The sequence below is a fragment of the Trachinotus anak genome, unplaced genomic scaffold, assembly GCF_046630095.1.
Source record: "Trachinotus anak isolate AG129_WGS33_773 ecotype Australia unplaced genomic scaffold, CSIRO_AGI_Tana_v1 ptg000020l, whole genome shotgun sequence".
NCBI classification, from domain to species: domain Eukaryota; kingdom Metazoa; phylum Chordata; class Actinopteri; order Carangiformes; family Carangidae; genus Trachinotus; species Trachinotus anak.
Window position 1 is genome coordinate 7,970,954 of NW_027273871.1, and position 14,031 is coordinate 7,984,984.

General features: G+C 42.2%; 1 protein-coding gene across 4 annotated transcripts; it reads right to left on the reverse strand.

The window, feature by feature from the left end:
- Positions 1 to 103: 103 nt before the first annotated feature.
- LOC139637508 (schwannomin-interacting protein 1) lies at positions 104 to 13,618 on the reverse strand. 4 transcript variants are annotated; one of them, XM_071506250.1, is made up of 8 exons: positions 10,985 to 11,081; positions 9,779 to 10,306; positions 8,425 to 8,621; positions 6,673 to 6,782; positions 6,052 to 6,130; positions 4,912 to 5,025; positions 4,555 to 4,672; positions 104 to 4,058 (listed from the first exon to the last, which is right to left on the reverse strand). In XM_071506250.1, exons 3-8 carry the CDS (start codon positions 8,611 to 8,613, stop codon positions 3,964 to 3,966), a joined length of 705 nt encoding a protein of 234 aa, XP_071362351.1. In that variant the 5' UTR covers positions 8,614 to 8,621; positions 9,779 to 10,306; positions 10,985 to 11,081; the 3' UTR covers positions 104 to 3,963. The 4 variants fall into 4 exon arrangements, with proteins under 4 accessions (XP_071362351.1, XP_071362349.1, XP_071362350.1 ...); XM_071506248.1 differs by having other exon boundaries at positions 9,775 to 10,306; XM_071506249.1 differs by having other exon boundaries at positions 9,492 to 10,306.
- Between the last annotated feature and the right edge of the window lie 413 nt (positions 13,619 to 14,031).

Genomic DNA, 14,031 nt, shown 5'->3' on the forward strand with positions numbered 1-14,031 from the left:
TAGCCAACATATTAGCTTAAGAGATGTTAGTGAGTTTAGCTAATATGATAGCCAACAAACATTGAAGCCAAAAGGGGACACAGAAATACAACTGACACGGACCTTTTGCCTCTCAAAATATATTTCAAAATTATTGTTTACATTCACAAATACATTTGTAATTAATTTTATTTACATTTTAAAATACATTTCTAAATACTCTTAAAGTCACAGTGAAACGAAAAACACTCACTTTATTAACCATAATTTTCACGACAAAATATTACTCTTATTATTCAGCACTTCTGAATTATCCATCACTGTGTTACAACCCACACTCACATAAAGTTTCAAAAGGAAACGCATCACGTTAATCATGCATCATTACTTTAACACTCCCATAATAACGTTTCAGTGTGACTTTAAATATGTAAATAAAAAAAGTTAACAGACAATTTCCCTTTACAGTACATTGCCCTCCATTAATATGACATTCACCTTCTTATCACAGATCAATGAGAAAATGTGGAAATAATCTGTATCAAAATGATTTACTTTGTAAGGCACGAGTGGTTGTTTATAAAAGACACGTCTTAAATAATCTAAATATCCTTGGCTAGTATAGAAAACCAAAGGTAAATTGCTGCAGTTAGATGTAAACACGTCCTTAAAAATGTTCAGGAGCTTAAAAAAAGAAAACTCAAAACACGGCAGCAATTTTCGATGTCACCATCACATACACTTGGCTATATGAAGTGGATTATTCCCTTCCATTTCTTACAAGTAAACAATCCCATAAATTCTGCCTGTACCTGAAGTATTTAGCATCACTTAAAGAGAAATGCAAGCAAAATTTCAAAACTCTTTTGATCTTTTATGCCTTTGTTTAATATTAATACTATCAATTGTAAATTAATTTAAAAAGGCAGCTCACTTACTATAAATGCTTTTAAACATATACAACAAATGGACGGCCTTGTTCTTGTACCTAATATCAAATATTAAGAATTCTTTAAAAAATTTCTTTTTTTTATCATAGGTACACAGGACTGTCTGAGAGTGGTACATTCGCTCAGTAATCTCATATCTAAACTAAATTTGGTAAAAATTCCACTTTTGTTTTTTGTTCTGTTTTTAGGAAAAATAACAACAAAACAAAAGGTATCAGTTGTCTTGCTACAAATGCTGTATTAGTGTAATGTTCCCTTCTTATAATAACAGGCAAAAGTAATAAAGTAAATATCACAATAAAACTTAAATAATATAAGTTAGAAATCCCACCCTTTTTTAACTTCTTTTGTCTCACCTCCAAAAAGATACTGAGTTTTAGAAAATTAAGGTAAGAAAGTAACACGAGATGCACTTTTCTATTTTGTGGTAAGGCTTAAATAAAAACTAACAAATAATTTCTAAAAATAAGCTTGGTATAAAATTTGACCCCCCCAAAATAAATTCATTCAGTTCTGGTTATAGTCAAATCTAAAAGTACTCTGGATGTCAAAGTGCTCAACTGGTTTTATTTCCACCAGGTAGGTAAACTGAAGATGAGTGGACTTGCTAATGAACTTCTACCTGAGAAAAATTCCAAATCTTTTATATCAGCAAATACAAAATTCAAATACGCAGACTCCACCAAAATGTTTCTGTTGTTAAAACTAGATTGTTTGAACATTAAAAAAAATATTTTTATCATGAGTTCCACATTTCTCCTGTTACTACATGCCTGAAGTTTTTTTTGTTTTTTTTACATGATTGAAGATTTCATCCTTTTTTCTTCAATAACACCAGCATTTGTTTCTTTGAGTGAAACTTAAAGGCCTTGAAAACCACTTTTTTCTTTTACATCACATATTTATGACTAAATAAGCAACATTTAAACTAAGAGTTTGGAACAAATATCAATACTTATTATTTATTAAGCTTAACACACAAAATACCTGAGCTAATCTGCTTTGTCAGAACTACGAGTGTGGTTTTATCACATTTGATTGACGATGGCCAGTAGATCCTGAATTAGGTATTACTATAAGTTTGATTGGTGGATGTAGATTCATGTCTTACCCACTTCAAACAAGAGAGAAGACGCTGACATATGTAAAATAACCAAAACTGCTCAAACTTGGACACAAAGTAATGTGTTCATGTGTTAAACGATGCCCCTGTTCTTAGTAGAAAGCTGATTGAGAAAATAAGTTTTCGGGGCCTTTAAGATTTACCCTTTGACCACACCCTCATCTTTTAAAACTAAATTGTTGGTTGATTGTTATTTTTCATGTACTGTCAGTGCAGAGTGTCTTATAATGACATTAATGTTTCTGTTTGGGCCCTTAATGCACATCCAGTTTATACTCTGCCACTTCATGTGTATTGGGAGGCTATCTGATATCAAAAAAACTAGTAAATGCATCTGTTGCTCCGAGATGTATATGAAATCTTTACTCGGCCCAATAATAAGTAAGCGCACAGTGAAAGTGGGATACTTGCAGCTCTTGTCCCCTGTGATAAGGAAATGTTTACACAACCAAACCAAAGCATCAGGCTGAAGGCGAAACATGTACGCTGTCAAACCCGCCCCTAAAGATAGTTCATTTGGCTTTGGAGGAAACACACCTGCTTGTGTGGATTATATTCACTAGAAGTGAAAGTTCTTTCAGCCGATGAAGTGTTGGGCTCTTGCAGAGGACACAAGTCGTAGGAAGGCAGTCAGCTAAATGGAAGGATGTACAGAGTTCAGAGTCCAAGGTTCTCGTCCTGTCACCCACCTGGTTTTAGGTTCAGGAAGATTCAGGAGAGATGGGGGTTTTGGTTTCGGTTAAATATTTAAACAAAACAAAACCCGGGTTTAGACAGAGTCCAAAACCTAAAACTATAACTTATCCTTCAGAGGCTGCATTTGAAAACCATTTTCGTCACAGCGGTGTGACTAGGCGGTCCCATATTGAAAACTACTTCACATGCGGCTGAGAATGCGTCCTTCTTTCTGTGGGAAAACCTATCCCAAGATTCATTGCACACTGGTAATGAAAATAACGTGTCAACAAACACCACCGACAGAGAGCCTGAGGGTTACACTTTTAAATGTAAGTACAACTATTAAAACCAGGGGCCTTAAAACCGTGTTGTAAAGGTTTCTAGGCTACAGGAGCCACAGCGACACAGTGGTAAGGGTCGGCACAGAGGTGGCACAAAGTAAAAATCTTCTGTAGGCCAGACCATCTCTTTTCGGTGACATCTACTAATGCATAATTACTCTCCTATGTACACTGCTGTCCATCAACCTGTCTAATTTCCTCTCCCTGCCTCTACCTTCAGTTCCAGATACATTTGCAAAACACCTGAAAACACAGATCCTGAGTAGCTTAATAGACAGACCAAAACAATAACACTAAAATGCTAAATTAAATGGCTGAGTGCAGTTAAGGAAATATGATAGAATCTCTGTTAAAGATCTGTGTTGTGTTTGTCTTTCTTTCTGATGTTTTACAGACCTCGTAGTCACGGCTAGTTCCACGTTCCTCAGTAGCCAGAAGCTGATTAGGGATGTGGATGAATGGATTTGGCTTCCCAACATCAAACTGAAATCTTTGTTGGTTTGAACCAGTGACGTTCTGTCTGTTCGTGGTTGGTTCTTCTTGTCACTTCCTGTCAACCTGCTGTCACGTGCCAACTGTCATATGAACTTTCCTTTGGAGGCGTGTTGAAGACTCATCCCGTCAATCACATAACCGCTGTTTGTTTCAAGTCTGCCATCCGATGCCATACCACTTTTTGGCTTATTCAATTTCCCTCCAACTTGACCATCCACTTGTAGCTCCAAATGCTGGTGATTTGTCTGTTTCTGATTTGCTGAAGTAAACGACTCCTGGGCTGATGTGGACGAGCAGCCCCAGCTGGTCCCAGAGCGACCAAATGTCCTCGTTGATGTGGCGATAACTTGAAGGCCTGGCTGAGTTTGTGTGGGCCGTCCAGTCCGTGGTCCCGGCGTTAGGTCAGGTCCTGGACGTCCAGCAGCATGGCGTCCTGTTTCGTCCTCAGCTGGTCTCGCACCACCAGGTGGGCCACCAGCTCGGAGCTCAGAGCTGGAAGAAGCCAAGACAAAAACTCAATGAAGGATGTTACAGTGGGTTAAGGGTCTAAAGTTCCAGTCAGAAGGGTGAAGAGGTGGCAAAGACACCGTCTGAGGTGAAATAGAGTCAAAAATCATCCTCGTTCTCAGGGTCATGACACTGAGCGGTTGGTGCATAAAGAATAAAAAGACGTCCAGGGTTCAACAGTTAAAGTTTGGTTTATTTTCACAAAGAATTGTTTCTGATTCACAGTGGAAGCTCTTTGTGTTGTGAAATATTCCTTTGATTAAGTGTGTGTGTGTGTGTGTGTGAGTGTGTGTCAGTGTGTGTGCGTGTGTGTGAGTGTGAGTGTGTGTGTGTGTGTGTGTGTGTGTGTGTGCGTGCGTGTGTGAGTGTGTGTGCGTGTGTGTGTGTGTGTGTGTGCGTGTGTGTGCGTGTGTGTGAGTGCGTGTGAGTGTGTGTGTGTGTGTGTGTGTGTGTGTGTGTGTGTGTGTGTGTGTGTGTATACCATGTATGTCCTGTTGAAGTGATGCTCTCAAGCTGCTGAGCTGCTGCACCGAACGCTCCTGCAGCTCCCAACGCTCCAGATGTTTCCACTTGGCAACAGTGCTGCTCCCGGCCAGATGCTGCAACACACACACACACGCACAGTCATCTACTGAACATATCAACCTTTCTCTGTTGTATTAAAAAGGTCTCTGACAGTCTTAAATTTAATTTGGTGAACTCTTCAGAAACCAACATTTAAGCTGTTTGAAAACCTTTTTCTTTTTTTAAGGACTGACTTCATATTTTTTATCACCCTGTCATAATCTTCCTCATTCCATTTCTTGTCCTTCATCTTTACTTCTCTCCCCCCCTTTACCTCCTTCTCCTTCTGTTCAGCCAGCAGTTTGTCTCTCAGCGTCCTCAGAGCAGTAGCCACTTCCTGTTTCAGCCCAGGGGCATGGCAACCATTGCGTCCTGTTCCCATGGAAACCTGATGGAGATGTGAGGTCAGTGGTCAGGTGAAGGTGAATTTGAAACGATTCTACAGACTCTGAATAATAAATACAAACATCTGCATTTCTTTTCCAAAGGTCCAATATAAATATGAAAGTAATAATGGGAAAGTCATTAAACAGTTGATGTGCTGGGCCATCAGCTGCAGGGCTGGGTATCAACCTCGATACCTTCTTGCTACAGACAGGAACAGTCCTGACCGTCCTGACATCAATCGTCAGGTTTATTATCTTGTTTACCTTGTATATTATTTTTCTACACAACAGATTTGGCTTCTTTTGTTTAATAAAAATGTCAATTTGTCATTTCAGGTGTCTTGGATCAGATAAAATCCAGTGTCTGTGTTGGTCAGATCTCATATCCGATTACAGTTTTTAAAGACCAGGGTCGGTCCTCCTCCAGTCCAGGAGGTGGCGATGCACCTGAAGTCCAGAAACTGACAAAAATCCAGAAGAAAAGAAAACTCACGTCCCTCTTTCACCCCCACATCTCACTCAGTGGCTGAGGTGATCAGGGGTCAGATAAACGTATTTCACAGTATTTGATCAGACGTGTAGAAACATCTGGAGCTGTTTTTCATTGTTGTGTCAATGAGACAGAACAACAGCTTGTTTCATATCAGTGTCATTTTAGTACTGAAATGGAATAAAAATGACAGATATCTCCAGACTTAGAGCGCTAACTTTAATGAGGACAGAGGAGAAAATCCACATATTGTTAGGGAAGATCACAGATGTGTTTGGAGACAGATGCATTTACACCTTCTCAACATCTGGACAGAGTGAGTGTCAAACCTCCTCCAGAGGTGGTTTCAGCACATTTCAGTCAGTCTGAAAAGCCTCTCGCAGCCATGAAGCAACATCGGATTCACCCAAGACACATGAGGGGACAGTCACTGGGGTCAAACAGAGTTTTATCCTGACTGGTGGTGAAAGCCCAGAATCGCAGTGAAGAGGAGATACCCAGCCCAGTACTGCAGAGAGCACACAGAGCAGAGAGTGACCTTTTTGGTTCCTTCCTCCTCATCCTCACTGTCGCTGTTGTTGATGAAGCACAGCTGCAGGTTTCTGTGGTTGTGAAATCTGTAAACAGACAATAAACATCCTGAAGCTCCAGCAGGAGGAGCAGTGTTCAAGCTGTTGACACATGATTCTGTCGTGTTTATTCTTATTCAGCGCTTCACATTTCTCTGGAATTTCATGCTGAATTTTTTTTTTTTTACTGTTTCACTGCAGAGGAACAATTTTCATGAAGTCTGCTCTGCAGAAGGCCTCTGGTTCCCAAAGATTATTGTTAATAATAATAATAATAATAATAGACTTTATTTACATGGCACTTTTCATAACACAGTTGTAAAACACCTGCTTTAATATTTACCTTTTTTTTTTTTTGCTGAAATAGCTGAAATGATTTAATGATTCTCAAAGTAATTGTACTTTTAGTTAGTTTAGATAGTTTTGGCTCTGATCCAGCATTTAGAGTAACATCATTAAATGATCTTCTCAGCAACCTGAGCTCTGACTGACCTCTGGTGACCCTGAGCTGAGCTGCAGCCTCCAAAATAAAACACTCATGTAAAAACATTCAAAGCTTTTAAATGTGCGTAAATGCTCAGACTCGTTACCGTGATGCGACGACAGCCGCTCGACACCTCCTGAAGTCTTCCTCCTCTTCCTCCCAGACGTCCCTCCACACTCCCCCGTGACTCTCCTCCGTCCTCACCCCCACCCCCCTCTGCAGGAAGACAGGATAACAACATTATCCCAGACAGATAATCTGACATCACACAACCAATTAAACTGGTTATGTTGAAATTTTCTGAAGGAAAACAAAGGAAACGGCTGAAAATCGACTTCAGTCTCCAAGTCTTTCACTAAAGCAGCAGTGGAAGACACGTTCTGGCATTTTACTTAAATAGAAGTAGAAATACCACAGTGTAGAATTACTGCATTAAAAGTAATTTTATTAGCTAAGAAGTATGATCGTTAACACAATTTACTTTAAGTAGCCAAAGTAGGGCTGAAACTAACAGTAAATTATCATCATCAATCTGATGATTATTTTCCTGATTAATCAATGAATTATTTTGTGTCTAAAAAGTGAAACGTGCTGCAACTCCCCACACTCCAAGGTGATTTTCTGTTAATCAACTCGTTCGATCGACTGATGTTTGAAGCTCTAATCAAAATTCAAGTCTAGTAAATTCTAGTACATTTACTCAAGTACTGTACCTAAGTACACATTTGAAATACTTGTTTTTTGAGTATGTTTCTGCATCATAACTGGATAAATTCAGTACTTCCTCAAAGGATCAAGAAATAAATCTTACTGATCAAGAAAATAGTTCATTTGTGTGAGAAAAGCCAGACTGATCACAGATCAGAGCAGACTCTGACTATTTTCATTACCCTAATAATTTTCTCTTTTATTTGATTTTCATGTCTCTAGTCTGTGATGAAACCCAGCAGAGTAAATTCCTTGTATGTGTGAATGTAATTGGCTCCAATAAATGATTCTGATTCTGGGTCCAAACAAAAGACAAAATGTCTGAATAAAATCTGATCTGAGGCCTGTTCACTGAAGCAAAGAGGACACTGGTGTTGTAACTAAGTTATCATTGTGCCACCTAAGAATACCCAGTGTCTCGATAACGTCAGGGTGGTTGAGCTGCTCTTGTTTTAGCTCCTTCCACAGTGTGAAATCACAAACTGTGTTTCACTCTCAGAGGTGGTTTAACAGCCACAACAAACGTGTTCTCATCCTTTCAGGAATGTAAACCCGACTGGGATTCCACATCCAGCAGTTACAGAGAACATGATGATTCATGTGTTGTAGTGTCGGTCCAGTGTTTCCTCTCTGTTCGCTCTGTGTTTGGTCTCCACCAGCTCCTCTGCAGCTGCTAAATGCTTATGCTCTGACTGAGGCTGTCAGCTGTTCACTGCTCACTGTGATAAATGAACATCAAACAAACAACTTTAAATATTGTGATAATAAATAATATCAGCGAATAGCTGTTTGTGGCTGGAACACTGACATGAAAATGCCCCCACCCCTCCCACAGAGGAACAAATCCCCTCGGTTGTTTTGTCTCTCTGTGGTTGTTTTGTCTCTTTGTGGTTGTTTTGTGTCTCTTTGTGGTTGTTTTGTGTCTCTTTGTGGTCAGATTACCTCCTGACTTCCATGAAGATGAATTTGAGGTGCCTGGTCAAGAAAAGCAGCAAAAACTGAGTAAGACTCAAAGGCTTATGGGAAATGTAGTCTGTGCGTTAGAATAATAACCACTAACAGCTGACCTTTGTCACCTAACGGAGCCACAGACTCAAACCCTGAAACCCACATTATCCAGTAAACACCACCACTCTTCTTCATGGCTGACCTTTGCCCTTTCCCTCCTCTCCTGCTCCTGTTTCTCCAACTCAGCTATCCGCTGGCTCAGGTCCTCCCAGTGCATGATGGGAAGGTCCTGGTAGTCCAAAGAGGATGCCGCTGCAATGTGATGATGAAGCTCTTTCTCCTCCTCCTCCTCCTCCTCCTTCTCTTCGGCCGTCTCTTTCTCTCCCTCCATCCTCCTGTCTGCAAATAAACAACAATACTTACAAAAACATGACCTCACTTCTTTTTAAGACTCTAATACGTCTTTTAATAAATGAATGATAAATGAAACTAACAACCAACTGTCAACAGTTACTAAACCTGCTGGAAGACAGTTAGATTTACACTGTATCAAGAATTTATACTTATTAGCTCATAACTGAGTCTCTTCAAGCTCTGTCCCTGTGCGCAGCAGTGGAAGACACGTTCTGGCATTTTACTTAAATAGAAGTAGAAATACCACAGTGTAGAATTACTGCATTAAAAGTAATTTTATTAGCTAAGAAGTATGATCGTTAACACAATTTACTTTAAGTAGCCAAAGTAGGGCTGAAACTAACAGTAAATTATCATCATCAATCTGATGATTATTTTCCTGATTAATCAATGAATTATTTTGTGTCTAAAAAGTGAAACGTGCTGCAACTCCCCACACTCCAAGGTGATTTTCTGTTAATCAACTTGTTCGATCGACTGATGTTTGAAGCTCTAATCAAAATTCAAGTCTAGTAAATTCTAGTACATTTACTCAAGTACTGTACCTAAGTACACATTTGAAATACTTGTTTTTTGAGTATGTTTCTGCATCATAACTGGATCTTTGACCTTGTATTGCATATTCACTGGAGTATGTGTAGTGTGTGACAACTGTATTTATCTGTTTGCATTGTTTACATACAAATCACAGAGCAGCTGATAGAATATGATGCTGTATTATACATGAGGGATTAAAGGAGCCCACAGTGAATACAAGCAGGGCTGAAATAACCATCCCTTTTCCTTAATTATTTATATATATATATATACACACATAATGATACACTATGATTAATAATTTAGAGAATTTCTCACAATTCTCACACACTCAACAATCGATGGATATGTGGAGAAATGCTGAGCAGATTATCACTGATGAAACGATCCCTGGTCGCAGCCCTTTCACGCTCCACCCTGAGTTCAGATGCAGGATTTCTGTATGTGGCGGTTCTTCAGCGCCGGGACGAGCTCAGAGCATGTGACCTGCAGGTCAGAGCCCCTCTGTCGGGCTGTGGGGCCGCGGTGTCCCCGCCGCAGGCAGCCTTCCTGCCCACGGTTGTTTACCAGCAGCGGGGAGACCTCGGAGGGTTTTACCCACCTACCAGTCGCATCCAGACGGCCCGGATCTCTCCGACATGTCGCCGTCCGTCGCCCCGCGGCTGCCCTCGGCTCCGCGGCTTCGCTGTGCGGGCGGACCGCGGCTCGGAGCTGCGGACGTTTCTAAAGCAACGTTAAGGGAGAAAACAAAAGTGGCCTGAACGAGTTTGACGCCGTCTGGAGGAAGGCAGGACCTCCCCCCCCTCACCCCCCCCCAGCCCTCCCGCTGCTCCCACTTTAACCTCTTGGCTTCGGCCGAGGTTTCAGCGGTGAAGGCGGCAGCCAGCGCCGGGAGGAGCAGCTCCCCCGGCGGCTCTAACGGCAGAGGAGCTCCCGCTGGAAGGAGACTCGCTGTCGGGGACAAACAGGGCCGCGCTCCTGTTTTAAGGAGCCATGACGCCCCCAGACTTATCAGGACCATTATTATTAGTTGTTATGATAATTACTCTCCTCTACATTTCTTTGGTCTTTCTGAAAAAACTGCAAACTTTAAGTTACTACAGTGAAGACACGCACGGCCCCGGGGCCCAAACCTGAGAGAAGTGACAAGAGACACACAAGGACAACAGAGACACACAAGGACAACAGAGACACACAATGACAACACAGACACACAAGGACAACAGAGACACACAAGGACAACACAGAGACACACAATGACAACAGAGACACACAATGACAACAGAGAGACGCACGGCCCCGGGGCCCAAACCTGAGAGAAGTGACAAGAGACACACAAGGACAACAGAGACACACAATGACAACACAGACACACAATGACAACAGAGACACACAAGGACAACACAGAGACACACAAGGACAACAGAGACACACAATGACAACAGAGAGACGCACGGCCCCGGGGCCCAAACCTGAGAGAAGTGACAAGAGACACACAATGACAACAGAGAGACACACAATGACAACAGAGACACACAATGACAACAGAGACACACAATGACAACAGAGACACACAAGGACAACAGAGACACACAATGACAACAGAGAGACGCACGGCCCCGGGGCCCAAACCTGAGAGAAGTGACAAGAGACACACAAGGACAACAGAGACACACAAGGACAACAGAGACACACAAGGACAACACAGACACACAATGACAACAGAGACACACAAGGACAACACAGAGACACACAATGACAACAGAGACACACAATGACAACAGAGAGACGCACGGCCCCGGGGCCCAAACCTGAGAGAAGTGACAACAGAGACACACAAGGACAACAGAGACACACAAGGACAACACAGACACACAATGACAACAGAGACACACAAGGACAACACAGAGACACACAATGACAACAGAGACACACAATGACAACAGAGAGACGCACGGCCCCGGGGCCCAAACCTGAGAGAAGTGACAACAGAGACACACAATGACAACAGAGAGACACACAAGGACAACACAGACACACAAGGACAACACAGAGACACACAATGACAACAGAGACACACAATGACAACACACAGACACACAATGACAACACAGTGACACACAATGACAACACAGAGACGCACGGCCCCGGGGCCCAAACCTGAGAGAAGTGACAACAGAGACACACAAGGACAACAGAGACACACAAGGACAACACACAGACACACAATGACAACACAGTGACACACAATGACAACAGAGACACACAAGGACAACAGAGACACACAAGGACAACAGAGACACACAATGACAACAGAGACACACAAGGACAACAGAGACACACAAGGACAACAGAGACACACAAGGACAACACACAGACACACAATGACAACACAGTGACACACAATGACAACAGAGACACACAAGGACAACAGAGACACACAATGACAACACAGAGATGCAAAATTAAAATAAAGACATGAAATGACAACAGACACAAAATAACAATAAAGAGACACAAATTACTACAGAATATTTAAAGTTGTTTACCTGACTTTCATTTATTACAGTGAATAAATACTTTCATTATTGCCAAGACCGAGGACTTTGATTTGACTCAACACATTTTTTTTTTTACAAATGTGCCTCCCTTATCTAGAAGTTTCCAGACCCACCCCTACTTGAGTAAATGTACTGGTCACTGTCTCTTTTTCCATTCTGGACACACGGGTACACACAAACAGAACCTGGTGTGGTTCTTTAAAGTGTCCCTGTCTCGCAGAAGCCAGTGTGAAGGGACGAACATGAACAAACGCTTTCCTGAGAATAAAACATGTTTTTGAGATCCACATCTCCGTGTGTTTGTGTGTGACTGGCTCAGGCTGCAGCCGGCCCCTGGTTGCAGCCGGCCCCTGGTTGCAGCCGGCCTCTGGTTGGAGGAGCGGGTCTGTCTGGAGGCAGTGAAGGGGTTAAAGGCCGAGCCTCCTGGTGTCCTGTTTCACCATTTTTTGGAGATGACGACTCAAAGCAGATGGAGGATTTGGGGATTCACAGCAACAAAGGAAACACCACAGCATTCCAACAATACTGCGACAATATTCCCTTAATATTCCCACAACGGCCTGAACGTTACTGTGTGGCTCTGTTTTCTGTGATATTCTTTAGATTCTGTTGGGAGTTCTTGTGTCTGTGGTTTATAGTTTTGTTTGTAGTGAACTTGTACTTTTTCAGCTGACACACATTAAATGATTTACGTTGATGTTGTATTTTAATGTGAAGGCATTTTCCATAATAATGTTGGGGATGTGATTTATTTATAGTAGAGCTGCCACAGTTAGGCAATCGATGAGGCTATTGACAGAAAATTAATATGAAACTATTTTTATAGTTGTTCAAGCAATTTTAAGCAAACAATGGCAGATAATTGTAAATATTGACTTTTCTCTGTTTTTTATCATTGTGAAATTATTATTTTGGGGGTTTTAGAGTGTTGGTCGCACAAAGCAAAACATTTTTAGATGTCATCTTAGACTGAGAAACTATGATGACATTTTATAGATTCATCTAAAGTCAATGCATTAATAGAAAAATCACTTTTAAAACTCAATAATTAGGGCTCAATAGTTTGCAGCCTTAATTTCTGCCCCTTTTCAATTTGTATCTCTTTGTTGTTGTTTTATTTGGAGTTGTTCTGCGTCTCTTGTGTTGTTTTGTGTCTGCGGCTCTGGTGTAGTTTGCATCTCTTTCGGGTCATTTTGTGTGACTATGTTGTCTCTTTGAGTTTCTGTGTTGTCTCTTTGAGTTTCTGTGTTGTCTCTTTGTGTTTCTGTGTTGTAGTCTTGCATCTCTTCGAGCTTGGTTTGACCCTTTGTAGCTGTTTGTTTGGCAAGTATTACTAACAGTCACTGTAAAACAGAGGGTCCGGTCCAGGGGCCCCTGACCCCTTCAGCCTCTGGACCTGCGGCTGGTGGGCCCGTTCAGTGATTCATTCATGTGTTATTCCTTTATGAGATTATATGTTTGCATTATGTACCATACAATTCACCAAAAACGCTGATGAACACGACTGAAAAAGGGATTAAAGAAAAAAGTTATAGCTATAATAAAGTTATATATTAGCACAATAACAAGTCACGATTAAATCACTGTTAACATCCACAGGAAAATACTGAATCCCTGCAGGAGAATCATAAGTTAAACTTGATTGTCTGTGAAATAAAAAGCCGTCTCCAGGCCACTTCCCCCTGTGGCCAGACCGTGGCGCTGTTTTCACAGTGGATCAACTACCTCTATTTGGTGAAGGACTATGTTGTAAAAACCTTTCAAACTGTTAGTTTTCGGTGGCCCCCAGCCTCCCCCGGAGGCCTGCTCGGCGTGTTTCGGGACCGTGTGACCGACTCTCCCTGAGGACGGAGGCCGGCCCGGGGCGGACCGCTCCGGACAGCTGCTCACGGTTTTCCGATCTCCGGCTGGAGGTTTTACTGCAAACCACGTTAGCTCCACAGCTAATCCCGAGAGTCACGTCACCTGTGCGGACTCCAGTGGAAAGTTTTCCCGCGGAGCCTGGACAGCCGGGCGAGTTCTAGCTGTCGGCAGCGACAGAACTTCGCGGGCAGTGTTTTTGCGCGGGGTTCGTGTTTTCACGCGCTTTCACGCAGCCATTAAACTGCGGCTCTCGACAGCAGCGACAGGAGCAGCTGCGGGTCGTAAGTGTCTGTCAGACCCGCTGCCCACTCGGGGAAAGTCTTTTTCCGGAGGGAAATGCGGTAGAGAGCGGGCAGCTTCGGCGTTCAGTCCGCTGACTAGGCTACTCTGGGTTTGCTGGTCGTGAGGCCTGCGGGTCGGGCTTCCACCGAGCT